Raw genomic sequence first — 24,205 nt, forward strand, 5'->3', positions numbered from 1 at the left:
CAGGGCCCGGAACAGGGCAGCAGAAGCAGGGAGCTGTCAGCAAAGATGTGCACAGAATGGTCGATGCTGTGCCTCTGGGGAAGGCAGCCTGGCACACAGGGAGGGGACACAGGACCTGCCACGGGACCACAGACTGAGCCGGGCAGAGCCCACAGCATCTGTGTCTCAGCCTGGAGAACATGCTGGACTTCAGGTGGGAAGGCCTCCTGGGCCTGTGGGTGCCTACAGGAGCCACCTACCCTCGCCCACCTCCCACCCATGCTCCCGACAGCAGGGGTGGGCACTCAGCCTTGAAAGGAGCTTGAGTCACACAGGGCTGCCCTCCCCGGGTGCCGCGAATCCCCCAGCCTGGCTTTCCACTTCAGGACGCCAGGGCTCCCGACAAAGAGAGCCCACTTTCCAAATCAAAAAGCTCCTCAATAGCCAAGAATTAAAATACGTAATCAAAGTATGAAAGTATATGTAGCATAAATCCAGCTTTCCTGTATCAGAATGGTGATCTGGTCTCACCTATTCAAATTGGATCTGCAACCCCGTGTAAAAAATACAATCAACCAAACATGTACGAGACAGGCAACAAGAAGCGCTGACATGGTTTGCCATCTCGGACAAAAGTCCAAGTGCATACAGAGAAGAAGGGAGAGACTGGTCACCTTACAAAACAGGCTTTTTCTTCAGGAGAGACTAGCCCCACCCTTCTTCCCTCAACTTTGCAGCCCACAGACTGCCTCCTACCAGAGGCGACATCGCAGTCTAGCCCTCAGCTCGGGTGCAAACCCGCGGTGACCCGCCTGGCCACAGGGCCCTCCCACTGCACCCTGCTGCACCCCAGCCCTGGCTGCCATGAGTGCGTCTCTGCCCTGTTGGCTGTGTTCCTGTTTTTGCCCCCATGGCCCTGGGTATCTTTAGACACCCGTTGGATGACCCAACCATCTCTGTCTCCTTCAAGCATGCGGCCCGAGCCCCACCTAAGTCACTCAGATCCAAGAGCACAGGAAGGAGGGTCTCGCCACTTGGGGAGGGCGGGGCGCGTCCTGGCTGTTGGGCAGGGCCGACATCTGTGAGAAAAGCTGCCCGCAGGTGGCACTGTGACTTTCCCACCTTTTAAGGACCAGCTGGTGCTGAGGCGAGGTCACTGTGTCCTGCATGAACTCGTCCACCGTGTAATTTCTCTGCTTTGCTGTTTGGGTTGTAAATGACATGTGAATACAAAAAAAAAACAAACAAGAAAATCCTCTCTGAAGAGACAGCCCTTGGCTGGGGCACACAGGGCTCTGGGAGTGACGCCATCAGAGACGGCTTCGCGCAGGGCCACCCTGGCTGCACCCAGCGGCCCAGCCCCGCCCCCAGCACCCATGTGCCACCACGTTCTCAAGTGTACATGTCAGGTGTACATGTCACCAGTAAAGTATCAACTGAGTATCTGCTGCATATGGATATATATAAATTAATCTGCATGTACATAAACACTACAGGAAAAGTTCCAGGCGTCTGTTCTCTGAAAGGAGGCAACCACTTGCCATTCTTGTCAATTCTCCAAAGAAGCTTTGGGGCTAAGTAGCTTCACACCCAACGTGGAAAGGATACAAAAACAGGTTGCGGAGTGCACCAAGTCCTCACATGTCACCTGTTTGAGATAAAGGAGAGGTGGTCCCTCATGGGACGGGGCGAGCGGGAAAAGACACTTGGGAGGAATAGTGGCTCTGGGGCGTCTGGTTTCCACAGAAAAGCCTCTCCCGGAGGCAGGAGGGGCGACCACCACCTCCATTCTGGGAGCCAAGCCCCCGCGGTGCCTGCCTGGTCTGGTTCCGGGGGGGTTGGGGAGGGGGGCCGTGCCTACCCCACCCCTGGTATTTCTCACCACGGCCCCTGCCCTCTCTCGGGTCTCCTGATGCCGCCCACCGGCCTGGGACCGGGAGGAGCACCCAGGCCTTGGTGCTCTGGAAAATGGGGGGTCTCTGGGAGCTTCATTCTTTACCTGCTGCTCGCAGAATGGCCGGTCTTAGGGAGACAGGGATTTACCACGGAGCACAGCTTTGTAAGCAAGTTTCCCCGTGTTACAAAGGCACCTCTTCCTGTGATTTTTCTCAATTAAAAACACGGATATGACGGTTCGGCTAACATAGAGATCGTGTTTCCAAGTTCGGGGATATAAATACAGAACTTTAAAAACCTTCTCAAAAGGACCTGTCCAGCAACGTCCAGCACGCCAGCCAGGCCCCAGGCATGGGGCCAGGAGGACTCGGACTTTGTCGGGAACCCCACACGCAAGTCTGTGCTGAGGACCACTCTGGCTCTGATGGTTCCGAGAGGCCCCTGAGCCCCATCAGTTCTTGCTCTGACACGTTGAGCCTGGGTCTTCCTTCCCAAACCAGAGGCGGCTGTGGAGAGAGTGTCGACAGAGGGCTGTGGAAGCCCCCCAGCGGCCACTCCCATCTCCCATCCCTGTTTCTCTTGTCAATTTTCCTCTCTAAACATGTCTAGACTGAAAAAAAGAAAAGCGGCACATAGGTCAGGACATTAGGCTTTACAGGTGTTTCTTTAGTCAGTCTGATCACTGAAGAGTTATGGTCCATGATTCAAACTCGATGAAAAAGCAGAACTGCTGTAACAGCTTACGAGAGTGTGAGCATCAGACACTAACCACATACCCGCGCTGTTTTTCAAACCGCCAGGAACACGGGTTCCGCAGTGATTGTCCCAGGAGGTGAGGCGAGCCCACTGTGCAGTTTGCTGGTCACCGCTGAAGGGGCCAAGGTCTCTTCAAAGGCGCTGCCTTCCTCGAGGACTGCAGAGGCAGCCTGCAGTTGCAGGTGTGGTGACCCCAGCCTGACCATGGAAGGTGTAGGCACACGCGGCCCAGCAATCTTCAGAAAACAGACATAGGGCATTTCCAGAGATGATGTAAAAGACCATGGACTGCTAACCAGAGTTTCTATTTAATAAAAGTGCCTGCAATCTGACGTTTTATTAAACGTGTATAGGCAGATTTATACGTTAAAAACTTGATTCTGTGTCTATGAATATGAAATCTGAACTATTTATTCACTGGAAGGCAAAGGAGAGGTCCTACATTGTGGGCAGGAGAACTGGCAGATGCGTCTCCCCGCTCCCTGGCGGTGGCGGGCTGGGTGGTGGCGGGCTTGGCCGCATGGAGGCCTTTGCGAGCCCGGGGGCCGGGTGCAGCCTCGGCCTGTGGCAGCAGAGAGGGGCTGGGCCCTTCCAAGCGGTGGCGGCCTCCCAAGGCTGGCCGGTCCTTCACAGCCATCAGTTCCCCTTCAGTCTGTTTCTGAGGAGAAAACACAGGCCTGTCACCTCCACGTGCATCACCAGGATGGCCTGCCCTCCCACGTCGGGGACTTCATCCAGGAGCTCGGCCTTCCCACCAGCCTCCCTGTCCTCCAGCCCGAGGGAAGGTGGGGAAGGCTGTGGGGGCAGAGGACGGGATGCTGGCCGCACCTAGCAGGGCCTGGAGACTCCCCTCGGCAAACCCACGTTTGCCTGAGGCGGGGGTGGGAGCCTGACTTCCAGGCCTTAAACCCTTGCCACGTGCCACCTCCCCTTCCAGCTCCTCAGAGCACACTGCTCACACAGCTGGTCTGCTTCCTGACGTGAATCCCACTGATGCCTCCATCTGTTGTGGGGGAGGGGGCGGCTGTTCAGAGAGACCCTCACCCAGGATGCGTGGTTGGGGGGGTGGAGCGGCGTTGAGGCTGGCTCAGAAAGCGGTGAGGAACCAGCTACAGAGACCCAAGCCCTCCCTGTCCCCTGGGTACCTGTCTCGCCCAGAAGAGGACGATGCTGCGAAGGCATGGCCAGCCTGGCCACCCCTGCTGAGTCCCACCCGGGACACCAGCTCTTCACTCACAGTTGGAGTTACCAGCTGAGGGGAGCCAGGGCTGGTGATTCAAACCCATTTATCCCAAATCGAGGTTAGCATTTTTAATTGCAGTCAAATACACATTCCGTAAAATCTACTGTTTTAACCATTTTTAAGTGTACAGTTAGGTGGCATTGAGCACATTTCATAATTGTGCAACAACTACCACGCTATTTCCAGCTATAAGAATATAATTCAGTAGAATTTCAATTAAAAAAAAAAAACCTAAATAAATTAGTGGGTTCTCGTTCCAGTAGTCTGCTATTTTGTTGGCAGAGCCAAAGCCGGGGTGGGCGGGCCTGGTGCTGGAGAAGGTGCCTGAGGCAACCAGCCCTGTGGGCCCACACCTGTTCCCTGGGGCCCATGACACTCCCCGTGGGGACTCCACTGACTCATGGGGGCCTGAAGAAAACAAGGTCACATCCAGAAAAACCCAGGCCTGGAACCAACTTCTGAAAGTCCACAAATTACAGAAGCTGAGAATTCAGATACTTCCTTGGTTTCCACAGCCTCCCATAAAGGGGCGTGAGAGCTGGACCATAAAGAAGGCTGAGCACTGAAGAACTGATGCTTTCCAATTGTGCTGGGGAAGACTCTTGAGAGTCCCTTGGACAGCAAGGAGATCAAACCAGTCAATCCCAAAGGAAGTCAACCCTGAATATTCACTGGAAGGGCTGAAGCTCCAATACTTTGGCCACCTCATGAAAAGAGCCAACTCATTGGAAAAGACCCTGATGCTGGGAAAGACTGAAGGCAGGAGGAGAAGGGGACGACAGAGGATGAGATGGTTGGATGGCATCACTGACTCAATGGACACGAGTTTGAGCAAACTCTGGGAGATGGTGAAGGATAGGGAAGCCTGGGGTGCTACAGTCCATGGGGTCGCAAAGAGTTGGACACGACTGAGCGACTGTACAACACCTTGCTCCTGGCCAGCCTGTGACAAGGCTACCCGTGAGGAGGGCGGGGAGGGGAGGGAGAGGTCAGGAACTCAGGGGTCAACACCTGAGAAAACCCAACACTGGGTAACGTGACGTGTCTGAGGCGTTGAACTGTCTTCAATAAATAACCTTCTAAAGCATTCTTTCAAGTACTAGTGTCCTGATCCAGAGAAACTGAGAAACAAATTCAAGCTTTGGATTCTGTACATCTAAGACGGAAGAGGAGTCTCCATGTCCTCAACATCAGGAAGAAGTACAGAAATGCAAGGTACAGGGTTTTTCACTTTTTTTTTAAAAAAAAAGCACTTCGCGTATCTGAGCTCAGTGAAAGGCTCCCTCTGCTTTTGTTCCCCAGTTGGGGTTGGATTTCCTCATCAGGAATAGACAGGCCTCTTCTGTCTCCTGCCCGGTGGCTTGTCTGGCTCAGGTGATGTTCTGACTTACGCTCCTTTGGCTAAGAAATGATTAGAGAAGTGTGGATTCACTGTCCTCCTTCCCTCCCCTGCGCATGCTTAACAAACACGAAACAAAGACCCGACAGTCAACCCTTCATCACAGATGCCCAAATGGCTTCTGCTGCCTGGTGCCCCTGGAAGCAGCCAGACAAAGCGGTCCTGCTGCCAGACAGCCTGAGAAATAGTAGCTGCCCCGGCCCTAGACTCAGCGCCGCCCACCCCACCCCACCCCCGCCCAGTGCCTCAGCACCCTCAGAGGACGGCACAGTCCTGGGGGGCTCCTTACCCAGCTGAGGTCCGGCCTGGGGACTCTGCGTGTCGAAGGGCTCTGCGCTTGCCTCAGGGGCACTGGGCTCCCACGACTCGCTGTTCTCCGACACCTCCACATAGGCGTCACCCAGGCCTTTGTGAAGGGCCACCGGGTCGCTGGCGCAGGGGCCCTGGCCCTCACTGCCCGTGTCGGCCACAGCCCGGGTCTCCTCGCCCATCTTCTCGGCAAACCACTGTTTGACCTGCTGGGCGCTCATCTGGGTCTTGTCGCAGAGGCTCTGCAGGTCCTGCTCGTACAGCATCTTGTGGGTCACGTAATAGTCCTGCAGCAGCTCCCGGTTGCCAGGGGCGATAACTAGCAGCCCGGGGGGGAAGTTGCCCCTCTTGTAGTCTTCGTACCACTTGAGCTGGCCGTTCTTCAGGGCGTACCGGCTGTCCCCAAACCAGCGCACCACCTCGGGCCGTGGCAGGCCTGTCTGGGCCACGATGGAGTCGTAGTCCTGGGTGCTGGGCCACTGCGTCTGCACGAAGAGCTGCCGCAGCAGGTGCCGCTGCTGGGCCGTCTTCTTGTAGCCCGCCCTGCCCGGCGGCTGCTCCGCCAGCTTGCCGGGCACCTCGTCCTCAGGCTCACAGGCGCCCAGCCCCACGAGCTCGCCCTTGCCATTGGCCTCTGTCACCCGCAGGTTCTTGAGGTTGATTTTGATGGGGCTGACTTTGCGTTCGGCCAGCGTGTAGCCACCAGGCGCTTCTGGGGAGCCGTTTTCACCAGCCAAGCCCTCCTCCCCCTCGTCCTCAGCGGCCTCCTCCTCCCCTGGAGAAGCCCCCTCCTCGGCCTTCTTGGCCTCCTCGGCACTCACTTTTTTCCGTCTCTCTGAAAACCAGCCGTCAATCTCCCTGCGGGTCATTTTGGTCTCGGTCCTCAGGCGGTCCAGCTCCTCATCCAGGGGAAGGGGGTTTTGTGCAAAACTGCTCTCCAGGGCTCTGAGCTGCTCGGGGGCCCGCTCCTTGTATTTGGTTGGTGTGAAGTCAGGGGTCTGGTGCCAGGACTGTCGCTTGGCAGAAGGGGGGGTGGCCAGGGTGGCCGCCGTGGGGAGGCAGGTCACCTCGGGGGCCTTGCACGACGGGGAGAAGGGCGCCTCGGGCACAGGGTCGACGAGCAGGGTGCCGTGCTCTCCAGGCAGCCCGGCCCTGGAGCCCTTGAGGTTCCGGCAGTGGTACCTGCGGTCGCTGAACCACTTGCGCACCTCACGGGTGCTGAGGCCGGTCACTTTGGTCAGATGCTCCACCTCGCTCTGTCCTGGGAACTGGTTCCGACAGAAGCTCCCTTTCAGAGCTGACAGCTGTTCGTGAGACTTCTTGTTTTTGTAGATGCTGGCATCAAGGAAGGCTTGGGAGGTGATGCTGGGGCAGGCCGTGAGGAGGGACTGGGCGGCATTCACCACCTTCACGGCCGACGTCGTATTTGAACACACGGTGTTAATGGGTGTGACGGTGGGCGGCTTGGGGACAGAGGTGACTGCCAGGGGGAGAGAGGAGCTGGGGGCCTGCAACCCATTGGCCATCAGAGGCTGAGTGACCAGAAGTCCCCCCGCCGTGCCCTCCGGCTGCCCCACCACATGGCCGGGCAGAGCAGCCTGGATAAGGTGCTGGACATTGCCGCTGCTGGCAACCAGGGGGGTGTTGAGGACCGTGATGGTGGGCTGGGGCACTGACTGGATGACAGTGTTGAACATCTTTTTCCGGGCGTCCTCAATCTCCTCTGGGGACCAGCTGATGCCCTGCTTCAGCCTCTGAGCGGTGAACCAGATCTTGAGCTGTTCCTCCGGGTACTTGGTGACCACAGTCAAATAGCAGAGCTCGGCTTTGGTTGGGTAGGGGAACTTGTGGAAGGAGTTCTTCAGAAAGCTGTTGGAGTCCATGGCCGCATTGTACGTGGGAATGCTGCTCAGCGGGATCATCACTTTGGGGAGGGACCTGGCGGTGGGCAGGGGCTGCTGGGCCTGCGGGGGTGGCTGCTGCAGGGAGAGGAGCTGGGCGATGCCCGCAGGCAGCACTGGCACCGTCCCCAGCAGGGGCCCATTGGCCGAGTGTGGGGGCTTGGCGGGGTTGGTTGAGGCCTGGCTGGCGGGGGCTGCCCCATTGACAAAGGCGTGGTCCCCCTCTTTCACCTCCGTGTCCCCAGCGGGAGGGTTTGGTAAAGCCTCCCCTGTGGGCTGGTTGGGCACGTTCTCCTTGAGTGTGTGGATCTTTTTGGCCTCGGCTTTGCCTTTCATTATCTTCATGATTGGTGTCTTGGTGATGATGATTTCCGCCTGTCCATCCGTCCCCTCCACGTTTGGCTCCCCCGACGGGTCGGGAGGGCTGGCGCCCTCGGGGACACTCTGCTCCACGACCACATGATTGTCTGGCTTGGCCACATTCCACACAAAGCTGGCTTCCCCCGAGTGACACTTGGCATTGTGCAGAGAAAGCCCCTCGGGAGTTTTTGCCAGAAAGCTGCATTCAGTGCATACAAAGCTTGGGTCTTTGTTAAAGTCTGTGTGCTCTGAGCTCAGATGTCCCACAAACTGGGTTATGTCCTGGGATCTGAAGTCACAGTATTTACAGGCGTACGCGTAGCCGTCCAAGCTGCTCCGGTGCCCGTTGGCCAGCGAGGGGACATCGGGACCACTGGCGCTCGGGGTGGCCTCAGTGCTGGTGGCGGGCGCTTCCGGGGGCGGCTCCTGGGGGGGCCCCTCGGACACGGGCTCTGCGGGCGGGGCCTCGGCACTGGAGCCTGGCAGCACCACAGTCTTCACGGGGATCATGCATGGGGTGGTGGACTTCCTCTTGCTGGCCATGACGACAGTCCTGCTGGGTGATCAGTGGGCGACAGCTCCTCCCGCTGGGGACCTCACAACACGGGTTCCAGCTGCTCCATGAGGCCCAAAGGAACAGCTTCCGACGGCTTTTTCAGTTGTTGGCAGAAAACAGGTTTTCCCTGTTAAACCTGAGGAGGAAAAAAGAGAGGTGAGGCTCTCCCGAGCTGTGTGTATCCCCGATTCCCAGACACACTCTGCTGCTTGCCTCCGGTCACCCGGTCACCCGGGCCTCCTCCCGAGGAAGGAACGTTCCAGTCAGGAGCCCCTCAAGCACAAAACAGTGCCCCAAAGGGTGATGTGGTTCCTCCCAACACCACGGGGCAGATTTCAGCCATGTGTTTCTGTTTTGTGTTTCCCTCTGTCTGCGCGCATAAAATAACTCAGATTCGAAAACGACAACAACAAAAATAATCCTCTTCTGGACCTCCAAGTGAATTCTGGCCATGTCAGAGCGAGAACAAAAGAGCCTAGTGTAATTCTTGTTTAAATGTTTGGGCCAACAAGGGTTTTCTTTTCATAGCCTTCCCACACATGAGCGCAGGACGCCGCCTCTGCCTCTCCGGCACCAAGCCCAGAGGCCCAGTCGCAGCGGCGAGTGTCCTGGGGAGAGGGCGCTGCTGCCCAGGGCAGAGCTCTGGGGACCGGCCTGCCCTGCCCTGTCACCCTGGCTCCAGGCTGCAGGAGAGGGATCACCTCAGAGTTACTGGCTGTACCCGGACTCCTGGTGCTCAGGTAAAGCCCAAGGTCGGAGGGTCAGAGGGTGCACAGACGTGGTTTGTGGCCCTGTAACTGTACCTCTCTCCCTGGGGCAGCAGCCCTATGAGTGGCTTCAGCTTGGGTGTGTGTGCAACCCATGACCTTGTATTGGGCTTACTTTTTATTTCTTCTGGTGCCTTTATTGTTTCTTAAAAAAAAAAACAAAACAACCCTGAAAGCTTTGATCCATTTGAATTTATTTCAAAAGCTGAGATGATTTATTTACATGTAAAGTACTACTAATTCTTTCATGAGATGCCAGGAGAAAACTTTCTGTGATGTCTATTATTGATATTAACGTACCACCACAATCATCATTACATTTCTTTTAGCAAATTGCAATGCTGATAGTGACTAAAATAATGGTTATTCTAATACCAGAATCATATTATCATCAGTGTTTAGATTTGATATAAAAATGTAAAAAAAAGGTAAACTATCTCCACGTAAATTCTTAATAAATAAACATAGCAAACTATTTTTTTTTCTTTTAAGACTTGGTGATCGTGATGATAAAAAAATATTTGCTAGTAAAAAACAGCTGGCGTGAGATAAGATAAACATACACCCAGTGGACCCACTTGTCACCATTTGCTCCACTGAAATGTTATGTATTTTTTTAATTTAATTTTTAATAGTAAAAATAAAATACCAATATTAAGTGAAATTTAAGAAAACCACCTATAGTTTTCCGTCTACTGCAAATATTTTGTACACATTTTTAATCATTAATGGGCGCACACATGTGGGTTTTTTTATTAAACATTTCATCATAAACAGTGTCATTAAATAAGCTTCATAATTATAATATTCAATAGCGCCTGATAATGTACCCCTACAGAGTTCAGCCTCCTCTGCTACACCCAGGCCTCAGTGTCCCCCTCTCATGGGTGACAATCAAATGACCTCTGGACATATAGGATGTATTTCTTCTATCAAATTATTTCCTGAGGCTGAGCACACAGAAATGGGTAGTTTACCAGATCAATGGGTAATTTACCAGTATCAGCATTTCTAAGTTCCTCTATATAGTACCAGCAAACATTTTAAATCAAGTGCTTTACCACCTGATTAAATTCCAAATCAGGAAAACTAAGGATAACACAGTTATGTTTTCAGCAGACAAATCAGATTTTCAGATAAGTCACTGAAGACATCAAAAAGAATAGATGAATGTGCAAGTGACCTAAGAAAAAACTGACTTCATCAAAATTAAAAAAACTTTCTGCGCCGGAAAGGTGGTCATCAACAAAGTGAAAAAGACACGCCACGGAATGGGAGAAAACATTTGCAAATCATATCAGATAAAAGGGCTTATAACTGAATAATAAAAAGACAAAAATCCAATTAAGAAACAGGTAAAGAATTTGAATAGACATTTCTCCAAAGCAGGCCTACAAATGACCAATAAGGATATTTAAAAAATACCTGGGCTTCTCTGGTGGCTCAGTGGTAAAGAATCCGCCTGCCGCTGCAGGAGACACGGTTTTGATCCCTGCTCTGGGAAGATCCCACATGCGCAGGGGCAGCTAAGCCCACGCACCACAACTATTGATCCCGCGCTCTACAGCCCAGAAGCCAAAACTGCTGAGCCCACGTATGGCAACTACTGAAGCCCACACCCTAGAGCCCATGCTCCACAACAAGAGAAGCCACCTCAGTGAGAAGCCCATGCCCTGCAGCTGGAGAGCAGTCCCCTGCTTGCTGCAGCTAGAGAAAGCCCCTGCAGCAACGAAAACCCAGCACAGTCAAAAATAAATACGTTTTTTAAAAAAGGGCTCAACATCATTAGTCATTAGGAAAATACAAATCAAAACCACAATGAGATGCCAATTTACTCCCACCAGGATGGCTATAATCACAATGACAGGTGAGGAAGTAGGGAGACTAGAACCCTCCAGCATCACTGGCTGGAAGGTGAAATGGTGCAGCCTTTGCTGCACTTGAGAAAACAGTTGGGCAGTTTCTCAGAAAGTTAAATACAGAATTACCATAAGGCCCAATAATTCCACTCCTAGGTGTATACCAAATAGAAATGAAACTATGTCCACACAAATATTCATAATAATAGCCCTGAAATAGAAGCAACCTCAATGGCCATCAACAGGTGAACAAATAAACACAACAGGCTTTGTCCATGTAACGCGCTATTGTTCAGCCATAAAAAGGCATGAAGTACTGACGCGGGCTGCAGCATGGATAGAAACATCATGAAGGCAGACACACGATGCCACGTATCACATGACTGCATCTGTGTGAAACACTCAGAACAGGTACCTCCATAGTGACAGAAGGTAGATTAGTGTTTGCCAAGGGCAGAGAGGGGAGGGGAAAATGGGGACTGACTGACCGCTAACGGAGATGAGGTTTCTGTTTGGGGTGATGCATAAAACTGTGAATATGCTAAAAACCACTGAAAGGACTTCAAAAACCCAAGAAAGTGGAGGATAGCAAGTTACAGCCCTCAGTTCTGTAGAAGAGGGCCATCACTGTCACATCTCAGGATCTAGTAGAGGTGGCATCACTGATTTATGGTACTTCCTGACCTGCCTTCCTCCTCACGATTGCCCTGGGGAACGTGAAAACAGTGGCTGTGAACATGAGGGTCAAGGCAAGAAAGGGAGGAGAACCAAAGGGATGAGAACCGCAGACCTGGCGGCTCAGGAAGCAAGCATGGTCACCGGGAGGCCCGCCTGCCCAGCCCAGCCCCGGACACTCAGGCCGAACTGACCTTTGTGTTGGTGACTGGGCTCCAGCAAAGCAGAGTTACAGTATGTCCCTTGTGTTTTATTTACTAAGGCTGAGCAGGGGACAACATGAAATGGAATTGATTTTAGGAGATGGTCCTAATGTCATTCACAATTCAGTCTCAAGGTAGCCCCCCAACTGTCTTTCAAATCAACGGTCCAGGAGAGCACCACCGCCAACCATTCTGGGTGGCTTGGTCACCTGTTACGAAGGAAGCTGATTGAACAGCAGGAGCGGGGGTGGGGTGAGGGGGACAGCAATTGCCAAAGGTCCCTGAGTGTTTACTATGGGTAGGGAGTGCTGTAATCCGCACCTCTCATTTCACTCCCACAGCGAACCCCAGAGGAGGAAATATTATCACTCCCAGGCTCAGAGCAGTGCAGTAACCGCTTGCAGGGCACACAGCTGGCAGGCAGCGGAGGCTGGCAAGCGGGCTCCAGAGGCTGCCCTCACCAGTGCACACACCGAGCCCTCCGAGCAAGCACAACACTGCTAGGAGGAGGCCTGGAGGACTTGCCCGAGCTGTACTTCCCCCTAGTGTTTATCAGGAAAAATGCCAAACATACAAAAAGTTGAAAGAATTTTCCAGTGAATTCCCACGTACTTACACCTGGATGACATCATCTGGCTATTTTCAGTAATACCACCCATTTAGCTAAGTAGGGGGTGAGTCTGTTTGTCATACATTTTTTTCAAGGGTATCCAATAAAAGTGGTATTGAAAGAGTAAGGCTCTATCTAGAAACCCCATCCAGAAGCGGCTCGTGGACCCTGCCAGACAAGCGAGGCAGTAATTACCCTGAGGAAACAGACCGTTAGCCAAGTCAAGCCATGAGTGAGGTGAGCCGATAAAAATGTGAGGTTTTGTGCTGCCAAAGAGATTCGCAGACAAGGACCAGATGACAATCCCAAGTTCCTCATCGTTCTTCGTACAATCCTTTCTCTGCCCTGTCTTGAAAGTTTGTCTTGTAAATGCATTGTTTTTCTTTAATGAGGAAATAAGACAGAAAGTACATAACTTTCCCCCCAAAATCTGTCTTTGGAAACCAGGAATTGCTCAGTTCCCTAAACTAACAAAGCTGCAGCTAAGTCACTGTACTTCAACACTGCAAATAATCACATTTGTGGGACTGGAGGAAAAAAATGTTTGTAGATCAAATTCTTAAAGGTTTAGCTTTATAGATAAGTCAGGAACTTTCCATTGTTGTTTTAACTCTGAGGAAGGAACTGGAAGGACGATAGTTCAACAAAAGATTTCGAATGTACAAAAGGCGACTGTCAGCAGACGCTTTCGTGTTACGGGGGCCGGGCTTCGGCCCTCCTTGACATGCAACACACAATTTATCGATAGAAACAGGAGTAATGGGAGAAGCTGACAGAGCTGCAGAAACATAATCAGCGATTTTAATATACTCTTCATGGTTCTGGAAAGCTCAAGTAGACAACAAGAAAGGATGAGAAGAATAAGCCTTCCATAATGAGGATGGCTTGACAGGTACGGGTAGTCTTGAATATTCTACAGTCATCCACTTCATATTCTTTTAAGAACATTTATGAGACAAAGTTTCAGAAATAATAAAGAAAAGTGAAAATTCTCCCTGTTTTCCCCAGACAGAACCACTGTTGAGTCTATCATCCATTATCTCAGACATCTTTTCCAGGCATAAGTTAACTATAACCAGTGTTTTTAAAAACCAAAAATGGAGTTGTATTTTGTTCTGATCCTCTTTTTTTTCCCCACAATAATGTAGTTTCAATATCTTTTAATGTCAGAACCTACCGTTTATCTCACTCTTTTAAACAGTGTTCTAATTTATGCATCCACCAAAATTTACTTAACCAATCTAGCTCTTAACAGACTTTTGCAGATTTCTCCAATTTTTAAAATTCTTACAAATAATGGCTCAATGGCTATCCCTGAGAATACTATTGTGCATTTGAAAGTATCTGAAATTCTGAAGTTCTTATAAGTAGAATTGCTGTGGCATTTACTAATTACGTCTTTCTTTCTTTCTTTCTTTCTTTATTTTTGGCTGCGCTGAGTCTTTGTTGCTGCACACGTGTTTTCTCCAGTTGCAGCGAGTGGGGGTCTACTCTCGAGTTGTGGTTGTGGGCTTCTCACTGCCGTGGCTTCTCTTGCTGTGAAGAACAGGCTCTAGCTCTAGCTCAGGGGGCTTAGTTGCCCTGCAGCATGTGGGATCTTGCTGAAGCAGGGACTGAACGTGTGTCCCCTGTATCGTCAGGGAGATTCTTAATCAGTGGGCCACCAGGGAAGTCCTGCTGTGGCATTTAAAATATTGTCAGTAAAATACAACACTGCCCTCCAAATAGGTGGTACTGACTTTCACTCTGATCACCAGAGAATGACGTGACCTCAGTGTCACCACATGGCATCACTACTTCTTGTCTCTGCTCATACATACATGAAAAACTGGTCACTATTGTTTTAACTTGCATTTCTGTACAGGGATGGCTGAAAATCTTTTCACATGTTGTTGATAGTTCGTGATAAATTACTTTGGTCTGTTTTTTTTGTAGATTAAGGAAATTGGCTCTTCATCATCTATCACAGAGGAAGCTGTGGTTTATACCAAGATTGCAAGGATGTTTTAATACTGGGAAATTTCTAAAAATAATTAACATCATTGCTAAATTAAAGGGATGAAACAAAAAGAGCATTTTAATAGGGTTATACTCTCAATTCTTCTGGTAAAAAACACATAACATAAAATTTCCTGTCTTAACTACTTTGAAGTGTAGAGTATTGTTAACACACTGTCACTGTTGTTCAGCAGATCTCCAGACCTCTTTTCACCTTGCAGAACTGCAACTCTAGACTCACTGAACAACAGTGGGTCCCCTTGCCCCCTCCTCTGCCCCTGAGAACCATCATTCTACTTCCTGCTGCTACGAGTGTAACAACTGTAGACACCTCGTGTAAGCAGGACTATGCAGAACTCATGTTTCTGAGACTGGCTTCTTTCATTCAATGTCCTCAGGTTCACCCATGCAGTGCCATGTGACAGATGCCCCCTCGGCATCCTTGCTGAAAATCATCTGACCACATATGACAGAGTTTATTTCCAGGCTCTGTATTCTTTTCCATAGGTCTTTGTCTATCTCCACGCCAGAACCATGCTGCTTGGATCACTGTTGCTTTGTAATATGTTTGAGATCAGGATGTGCAAGGTCTCTAGTTCTGTTTTTCTTTCTCGAGATTATCATGGCTATTCAGGGTCCTTTGAGATTCCATATGGGTTTTAGAATTTTTTTCTACTTCTGCAAGAAAATGTCATTGGGATTTTGATAAGGGTTGTACTGAACCTGGTTTCAAGGTGGTTGGGTTGAGTTTGTTCTTCTTTTTCTAGTTCTTTGAGGTATAAAGTTAGGCTGTTGATTTGAGATCTTTTTTTTTTTTTTTGACCACACCATGCAACTTGAGGATCTTAGCTCCCCAACCAGGGATTGAATCCGTGCCCCCTGCAATGGACCACAAAGCCCTAACCACTGGACCACCAGGGAATCCCCTCTTCCTTCTTTTTCTTAATGAAAGTATTTACCACTATAAATGTGCCTCCTAGTACTGCTTTTGCTGTATATCAAAGTTTTGTTACATTGTGTTTTTGTTTTCACTTGCTTCAAGGTATTTTCTAGTTTCCCTTGTGATTTCTTCCTTGACCCACCGGTTGTTTAAGAATGTGTTGTTTAATTTCTTCATATTTGTGAATTTTTCGGTTTTACTTCTGCTATTGGATTAAGACCTATGTGTACTGATGTAAATATATCTCTTAAGACATTTAAATAATATGTAACATACTGCATAATAAAATATATGATTTCATCACATAATAACCTATCTAGACTTGTATTTGTTTGAATATGAAAAGAATTCAGAAGAACAAAGGATAAATATTGATCTATTAAACAATAATGACTTTATCAGGAAAGAGAAGAGAATTTACTTTTTTTTTTTTAACTTTATGCCCCCTTTATTGTTTGAATTTGTACAGTCATGTGTTGCTTTTAATTTTAAAAGTAGTGGTAAGGATGAAAATAAATAAAATTAATGGTGCCAGTAAGCAGCAAACCCTGCAAATAGCGCAGCCAGCGCACGGGATGGTTATGAATGGCTCACGTACGGCCGGGAGGTTGCGTTGTCACATGACCATCCTGTACACAAGAGAGGGGCTCGGGGAGGGCGTCCTGATGCCCCTGCAGATGCCAAGGCCGTGTCAAAGTGGAGCCCCTAATTTGTGTCACTATCTTATCATTTACTAGGCAAACTTGTCCTGCTGAAGTCATCCAACTGGAACAATAAATTACATCTGCCATGGATTTACCTGTGTCAGAGAGATGGAGGGAATCTGATCACTCATTGTTATCAAATATCAATTTCCAGTCATCAATGACTGTGATCATTTCATTGGACCCTTGACACTCTGCAGTCCATAAGGGCACAATTTGATTGAGGCAGAATCCTTGGAAGTGCAGAGTTTTTACCCTTGAAATTAACCCTAATCACAAGCATCCTAAAAATAACCTACTTGTGTGAAGTCCCACAGAATAGCTGAAAAACTGAGTGAACCCCATATACTGGAAGTGTCAAAAAGTTGTATTGGGGCCAGATGTGCAAGCAAAGTAAAACAAAACACCCACCAGGTTCTCATTGTGAAGTTAGTCTGGGCTGTAAGTGACAGACCTTCCAGAGTCGCTGTGTGGCATGAATCAGGTGATCCCAGTAGCAGCAGTGGCTGGAACTGTGAACCGCTGCCATAAACTCTGGGTTAAATCAATGGCTTTCCCCATTGCCAGAGACTTCTGAAGTATAAGATAATACTGCACACAAGTGGATCAGTTTGCACGGATGGCGCTACTGCTATGCTAGAAAGAAAGTCAATTCTCTATCACAAAGTGCTTCATGGCCTGCAAGGTGCATTCACCGCTCTCAATCCATCCCAGTGGCCTCCGAACTCGGTTATTATCATCCCTGTACCCAGAGCACTGGAGAGCTATTGGGCAAGAAATGGGAGGGGACAGATTCATACATGAGCCCGATGTTCTGACTCTGTTCTTTTTTAGGCCACATTCACTCTGAATACTAACTGAATGATAAACTCACTACCTTTCATTAGTTTTACATTATCCACATTATTAATTACATAATTTTGAGCCTTCTTAAAAGAGGGCTCAAAGATTTTTACAAGCAGAATTTGTTGGATGGTGTTATTTTTCGAGATTAAAATGACTTGACAGGGCTATCATGAGCCTTCACATGTATGACATTTTTAGAGTGTGAGAAGAGGGGAGGGATTGCTTCCTCCAGAGCACGACTAGAGGTGAAGTGAATAGACCGAGGTTAGTTAACAGGAATCTACAACAAAAAGGACATAAGGAGAGTGTTTTGCCTATGTTTTCCTCTAGGAGTTTTATTGTTTCTGGTCTTACGTTTAGATCTTTAATCCATTTTGAGTTTATTTTTGTGTACGGTGTTAGGAAGTGTTCTAGTTTCATTCTTTTACAAGTGGTTGACCAGTTTTCCCAGCACCACTTGTTAAAGAGATTGTCTTTTCTCCATTGTATATTCTTGCCTCCTTTGTCGAAGATAAGGTGTCCATATGTGCGTGGGTTTATCTCTGGGCTTTCTATTTTGTTCCATTGATCTATATTTCTATCTTTGTGCCAGTACCATACTGTCTTGATGACTGTGGCTTTGTAGTAGAGCCTGAAGTCAGGCAGGTTGATTCCTCCAGTTCCATTCTTCTTCCTCAAGATTGCTTTGGCTATTCGAGGTTTCTTATATTTCCATACAAATTGTGAGATGATTTGTTCTAGTTCTGTGAAAAATACCATTGGTAGCTTGATAGGGATTGCATTGAATCTGTAGATTGCTTTGGGTAGAATACTCATTTTCACTATATTAATTCTTCCAATCCATGAACACGGTATATTTCTCCATCTGTTTGTGTCCTCTTTGATTTCTTTCATCAGTGTTTTATAGTTTTCTATATATAAGTCTTTTGTTTCTTTAGGTAGATATATTCCTAAGTATTTTATTCTTTTTGATGCAATGGTGAATGGTATTGTTTCCTTAATTTCTCTTTCTGTTTTCTCATTATTGGAGTATAGGAATGCAAGGGATTTCTGTGTGTTAATTTTATATCCTGCAACTTTACTATATTCATTGATCAACTCTAGTAATTTTCTAGTAGAGTCTTTAGGGTTTTCTATGTAGAGGATCATGTCATCTGCAAACAGTGAGAGTTTTACTTCTTCTTTTCCTATCTGTATTCCTTTTATTTCTTTTTCAGCTCTGATTGCTGTGGCCAAAACTTCCAAAACTATGTTGAATAGTGGTGGTGAAAGTGGGCATCCTTGCCTTGTTCCTGACTTTAGGGGAAATGCTTTCAATTTTTCACCTTTGAGGATAATGTTTTCTGTGGGTTTGTCATATATAGCTTTTATTATGTTGAGATATGTTCCTTCTATTCCTGCTTTCTGGAGGGTTTTAATCATAAATGGATGCTGAATTTTGTCAAAGGCTTTTTCTGCATCTATTGAGATAACCATATGGTTTTTTTCTTTCAATTTGTTAATGTGGTGTATTACATTGATTGATTTGCGGATGTTAAAAAAACCTTGCATTCCTGGGATAAATCACAGCAGGATCCTCCATGACCCACCTCCCAGAATATTGGAAATAAAAGCAAAAATAAACAAATGGGACCTAATTAAAATTAAAAGCTTTTGCACAACAAAGGAAACTATAAGCAAGGTGAAAAGACAGCCTTCAGAATGGGAGAAAATAATAGCAAATGAAGCAACAGACAAACAATTAATCTCAAAAATATACAAGCAACTTCTGCAGCTGAATTCCCGAAAAATAAACGACCCAATCAAAAAATGGGCCAAAGAACTAAACAGACATTTCTCCAAAGAAGACATACAGATGGCTAACAAACACATGAAAAGATGCTCAACATCACTCATTATTAGAGAAATGCAAATCAAAACCACAATGAGGTATCATTTCACACCAGTCAGAATGGCTGCTATCCAAAAGTCTACAAGCAATAAATGCTGGAGAGGGTGTGGAGAAAAGGGAACCCTCTTACACTGTTGGTGGGAATGCAAACTAGTACAGCCACTATGGAGAAGAGTGTGGAGATTCCTTAAAAAACTGGGAATAGAACTGCCATATGACCCAGCAATCCCACTGCTGGGCATATACACCGAGGAAACCAGAATTGAAAGAGACGCGTGTACCCCAATGTTCATCGCAGCACTGTTTACAATAGCCAGGACATGGAAGCAACCTAGATGTCCATCAGCAGATGAATGGATAAGGAAGCTGTGGTACATATACACAATGGAATATTACTCAGCCATTAAAAAAAATACATTTGAATCGGTTCTACTGAGATGGATGAAACTGGAGCCCATTATACAGAGTGAAGTAAGCCAGAAAGAAAAACAACAATACAGTATACTAATGCATATATATGGAATCTGAAAGATGGTAACGATAACCCTATATGCGAGACAGAATAAGAGACACAGATGCATGGAACAATTTTATGGACTCTGAGGGAGGAGGGTGGGACATTCTCGGAGAATGGCATTGAGACATGTGTATTGTCATATGTGAAACAGAGCACCATTCCATGTTCGATGCATGTGACAAGGGCTCAGGGCCGGGGCAATGGGATGATCCAGAAGGATGGGATGGGGAGGGAGGTGGGTGGGGGGTCCGGGAAGGGGAACACATGTAAACCCATGGCTGATTCATGTCAATGTATGGCAAAAACTATTACAATATTGTAAAGTAATTAGCCCCCAACTAAAATAAATAAATTTATAAAAAAAAAAAAAAAAGAGTATTTAAAAAAAAAAAAAAAAGGACATAAGGGAGACGGTCTAGCCTCAGGAATGTGTGTGGGCAGGACCCTGGCAGCCCAGCAGATCTGCTGGCTGGAACTGTCAGATTTCTGCTGAAACAAAGGAGTTACAAAGAACTGGAGTCTGTCTCTGAGCCAAGGCCTCAAGTGTCAAAGCCATGTCAAGCCCAGGGCTGGCCTCTCTGGATACCTGTGGGTCACAATACTTTCTACACTTAGGAATCACCACCCAGCGGAGGGCTTGGGGCCAGCGCTCTCTACTTATTTTTCCCCTTCAAACAGTTCTTGTTTCTGTCAAGTCATCAACAGAAATAGCCTGCTCCAGTCAGATGTTGTCACCTCTATAGTGAACAGTAATTCACTATTTCTCAAGCTCAGAAGAGTGATGAGAATAAAAATACAGCAGCCTCAGAATTAAAGGGACCCTGTGCTGTGTGCTCAGTTGCACAATTGTGTCCAACTCTTTGCAACCCTATGGACTGTAGCCTGCCAGGCTCCTCTATCCATGGGATTCACCAGGCAAGAATACTGGACTTGAGAGACCACGTATTTCAATCGTTCAACTTTGCATGAATCATCTTGAAAGTGTCACTTCTGTGGTTAGGATGGCTAACCACCCAGTTCTACAAGGTGGTTAGGCTGGCCCAGGCTTGACTGTCTCCAGAGACGGGGAGCTCAGCATCTACTGGGTTTGAAAAGATGTTAGAAATGATTCCTTATAGCAAGCACCCCCAAAATTACATTCCTGGGGTTTTACTCACTAGATTTAATTTTTCACTCAAAAATAGTTGAAGACTTCCTATGTGCTCAGTACTACGTGCTCGGTACTGGGTATAAAAGGATTTTTGAAAAGACGTTATTGCTGTACTGCAGAAGCTAATCAGTTATTGGAGTCTTTAGGCTCTTCACCAGCCATCTGGGGCGTGCTTTCCTTCTGCACACACTGGCTTCCCTTGCCCACCTGCAGCTGGGTGTAAACAGTGAAATGTAAGCAAATGTGTCATCTCCAGGGGAAAGCATTAAGAGAAAGTACATGCTTTGCTTCACTGTTTACTCTCTGGCTGGCCTGGCAACTTGGAAATGTTTCAGATCGTGGCTACTCTGTTAGCCTGGGTCCTAAAGGGAGAACAAAAGTTGATCTGTAATGTACATGAAACGTGAGCAAGAAATAACTTTTGTGGCCTTAAGTCACTGAGGTTTTTGGAGTTTCTTGTTACCACAGCATAATCCGACCCATCCTGATGGATACACAGTATAAGGGAAGCCAGACAAACAAATCAACACAAATCAAACAATAAGCCGAGTGTCACAGTGGAGGTGTGCGCCAGATTCGGTGAGGGTGCAGGAGGTTTACCACCACTTAAGCTTTCCGGAGGACGTGGGTAAGGCCTCGAAGAAGGGGCAGCCTTTGAAACGGGCTGGAGGACGAGTAGATACTGCCAAGCAGATATGTTGAGAAAAGGGGGTTCTAGACAGAGGAACGCTTAATGAAAAGCCACAGAGGGAAGAGAGGATGTGGTTTGGAGAGAGACCAAGGAGCTTGGTTTTGCTGGCGTAGGAGATTGAATGTGGTGGATTTCCCACGAGGATGAAGAAGATGAAGTTTCTAGGACCCTCACTTGATGGGCTCCCTCTGAGGAATGTATCTATATTTTTGTAAATGTATGCTTATGTTGGGCTTCCCAGGTGGCGCCAGTGGTAAAGAATCCACCTGCCAATGCAGGAGACACAAAGAGATGCGAGTTCAATCCCTGAGTTGGGAAGATCCCCTGGAGGAGGAAATGGCAGTCCACCCCAGCATTCTTGCCTGGAGAATCCCATGGACAGAGGAGCCTGGGGGGGCTACAGTCCATGGGGTCGCCAAGAGTTGGACACAACTGCGCACCACCACCATGCTTATATTCTTGATACTTTTCCTCTCCTCAGGAGACCCTCCCTCCTAATGTTCAGGTTCCACCAAAGCTGGTCTGCTTTTGAGGGGGTGGAGGGGAGCAGGAGATGACCTGAAGCCTTATTAATCGTCTGCATGACACCTTCTCCCATATTTGAAAGAAGGAACCCGGTTCCCTAAGAGTCTTTTCCCGCCCAAGCCAAGCACTCTCATTCCTGCACATGGGGTCATGGCTGGAACATCTGGCATCGGCTCAACTGCTCTTCTCTGAAAGTGCTCCTGTTTGTCTAGAGCTCTCTTAAGGGTGGCACCTGAAGCCAAACCTACTTCTCTAGACGGAGTCGTGATATATTTATCACTTTTCTTACTGGAGTTTCATGCATCATACTTTATCCTTCCATAAAAGCTGTGACCCAGCAAAGCCAGATTATTTACACTGTGAGATCCCCCAGAACAGTATGGAGAAGAGCTCTTGGATTTAATTCACACCCAGGACCAGTATCAGAATACAACACCGGACTTCTCCCCTTTAGGTCTGGGAGACTTAGAGGAACAAGTTTGATACAGAAAAGAAAGAGAGTTAATTCATTTAAGAAATGTTTATGAAGCCCTACACCCTGTGCCAGGCACTGTCCTAGATGCTGGAATATGCTAGAATAGAACAAAAGACAAAAAAGAGATACAAAATTCTCTGACACCCTGGAGTTTACGTTCTCATTTAGGGGAGAGACAATAAACAAAATAAACAAGTGAAACTGTGTGTTAAAGAACATTAAGTGCAGGACTTCCCCAGTGGTCCAGTGGTTAAGAATCTGCCTTCCCGTGCAGGGGAATGTGAGTTCAATCCCTGGTTGGGGAACTAAGACCCCACATGCCACAGGGCAAATAATGCCACGTGGCAACTAGAGAGCCTGCTGAAACAACTGCTGAGCCTGCATGCTCTAGAGCCTGCGCTCTACAACGAGAAGCCTCCAGCATGCCGTAGCTCGAGAAAACCCACACGCCACAACCAAGACCCGACACAGCCAAAAAAAGCAAAAAAAAAAACCTAATGGATGACAGAAGGCAGTGGGATGGCATGTCTACAGTGCTGAGAGAGAAAAAGGGAGAGAGGGTAGTAAGTGCAACGGAGAAAAGTAAAGCAAGGAACGGGGACAAGGAGCGTGGTGGGTGGGGAGGTGATGCAAGGTTACGGTTTTAAATATGGCGGCGGGAATGGCTTTACTAAGAACGTGACACTGGAGCAGGGACTCAGAGGTGAGGCAGTGAGCCATCCTGGGATTGAAGAGTGTCCCAGGCAGAGGCATGAGCTGGTGCAAGGACCTGAAGGTGGCAATGTGCCTGGTTTGTTCAGGACAGCTGAGCGGGAGCAGTGGGGAGTGAGCAGGAGAGGACAGGGCCCAAGAGGTGAGCAGGCAGCCGGTGCGGGCCATGGTGGCGACCTGGGTTTCCCTGAGCTGGGCAGCACCCGGGGTGGTGGGGGCTAGGAGCAGAGGGCTGGCGAGGTCTGACATGTGTCCCATAGGACGCAGCTGCTGGCTGTGTCGAGAACAGCCTGCAGGAAACATAAGAGGAGAAGCAGGGAACCTGTCAAGAGGGGACAGCAGTGATCCAGGAGACGACCATGGCCTGGGGCAGGACGGTCAGAGATGGAGGTGCAGGGAAGTGTCTGGACTCTGGGACACTCTGACAGTAGAGCTGACAAGGTTTCCTAGGGGACTGGATGGAACCCGTGAAGGAATCGCATCCACAGGACTCAAGGTTGACTCCAGGGTGTTTGACCTAAGCCGCTGGAAGGGTGGTGTTGCCATCAACCATGATAGGCTTGAACCTGGAAGCTTCCTATCAAAAGCCAAAGCAAATGTGTGCTGAGACTGGAAGGTCCCTTTCTAGGTGAAAGACTGGATTGGGCTGGTTTGGTCATCAGCATTTCAGGGAGGCTGTGCAAGGCCAGTGTCCCAGTGAAAAGACTCTGATCTCTACCCAAACCTGCTCGAACCCACAGAGAAACTATGGAAAGTTGCATAGGGGTCCAGGGGATGAGGAGGTGGGGAGAGAGGGAGGGTGGGGACCAACAGAGGCTACCTTGAAAGGCAACTCGTCAGAACCTGCACCATCCAAAGTCAATCACGTTACATGAAAACGCACTTGAATCCCGCATGTTGTTTCAAGTTCAAAAAGTAAATTACTTTATTAAATTTAAAACTAAAAATTCAAAATAGCAAATTCAGAAAGCAAAATAGTAAATGATTTGCCCTGGATGTGGTTTTACTTCTGAATTACATTGGCTTTGTTTTAAATGAATTTTTCCAGTGTGGGTCAGAGACTCTGCAGGCTAAACAGCTTGCAGGCTAGTGGGCATGTCTGAGCCTCTCAGGACTAAACACTCCTCAAAACTGAACTCTCTGACTCTCTTCTTGGAGAGGTGCTGTTCCCTACCCCTCTCCCAGGCTCAGTCTACACTGCAGACTGACTTCAGCAGTCCCATTTCAGTGGACATGAGTTTGCA

At 48.4% G+C, this 24,205-nt stretch overlaps 2 protein-coding genes across 8 annotated transcripts in view; one reads left to right on the plus strand and one right to left on the minus strand.

The window, feature by feature from the left end:
- PLCG1 (phospholipase C gamma 1) overlaps positions 1–3,004 on the plus strand; it is a 42,108-nt gene extending 39,104 nt beyond the window's left edge. Inside the window, exon 38 of the mRNA XM_081556914.1 lies at positions 2,676–3,004. The gene's annotated coding sequence lies outside the window, so the exon portion shown is untranslated. The remainder of the gene's footprint in view (positions 1–2,675) is intronic.
- ZHX3 (zinc fingers and homeoboxes 3) overlaps positions 2,113–24,205 on the minus strand; it is a 110,816-nt gene continuing 88,723 nt past the window's right edge. For 5 of the 7 annotated variants that reach the window (XM_081556916.1, XM_081556918.1, XM_081556915.1 and 2 more), the window contains exons 3-4: positions 5,563–8,535; positions 2,113–3,289 (exon numbers count right to left, since the gene is read on the minus strand). In XM_081556916.1, the coding sequence (XP_081413042.1) occupies positions 3,279–3,289; positions 5,563–8,386 (2,835 nt within the window). In that variant the 5' untranslated portion in view covers positions 8,387–8,535 and the 3' untranslated portion in view covers positions 2,113–3,278. The remainder of the gene's footprint in view (positions 3,290–5,562; positions 8,536–24,205) is intronic. The other 2 variants (XR_014073115.1, XR_014073114.1) reach the window with 1 other exon arrangement.

This window comes from Giraffa tippelskirchi, chromosome 13 (genome assembly GCF_054371585.1).
Source record: "Giraffa tippelskirchi isolate mGirTip1 chromosome 13, T2T-mGirTip1v1.2.pri, whole genome shotgun sequence".
In the NCBI taxonomy this organism is placed as follows: domain Eukaryota; kingdom Metazoa; phylum Chordata; class Mammalia; order Artiodactyla; family Giraffidae; genus Giraffa; species Giraffa tippelskirchi.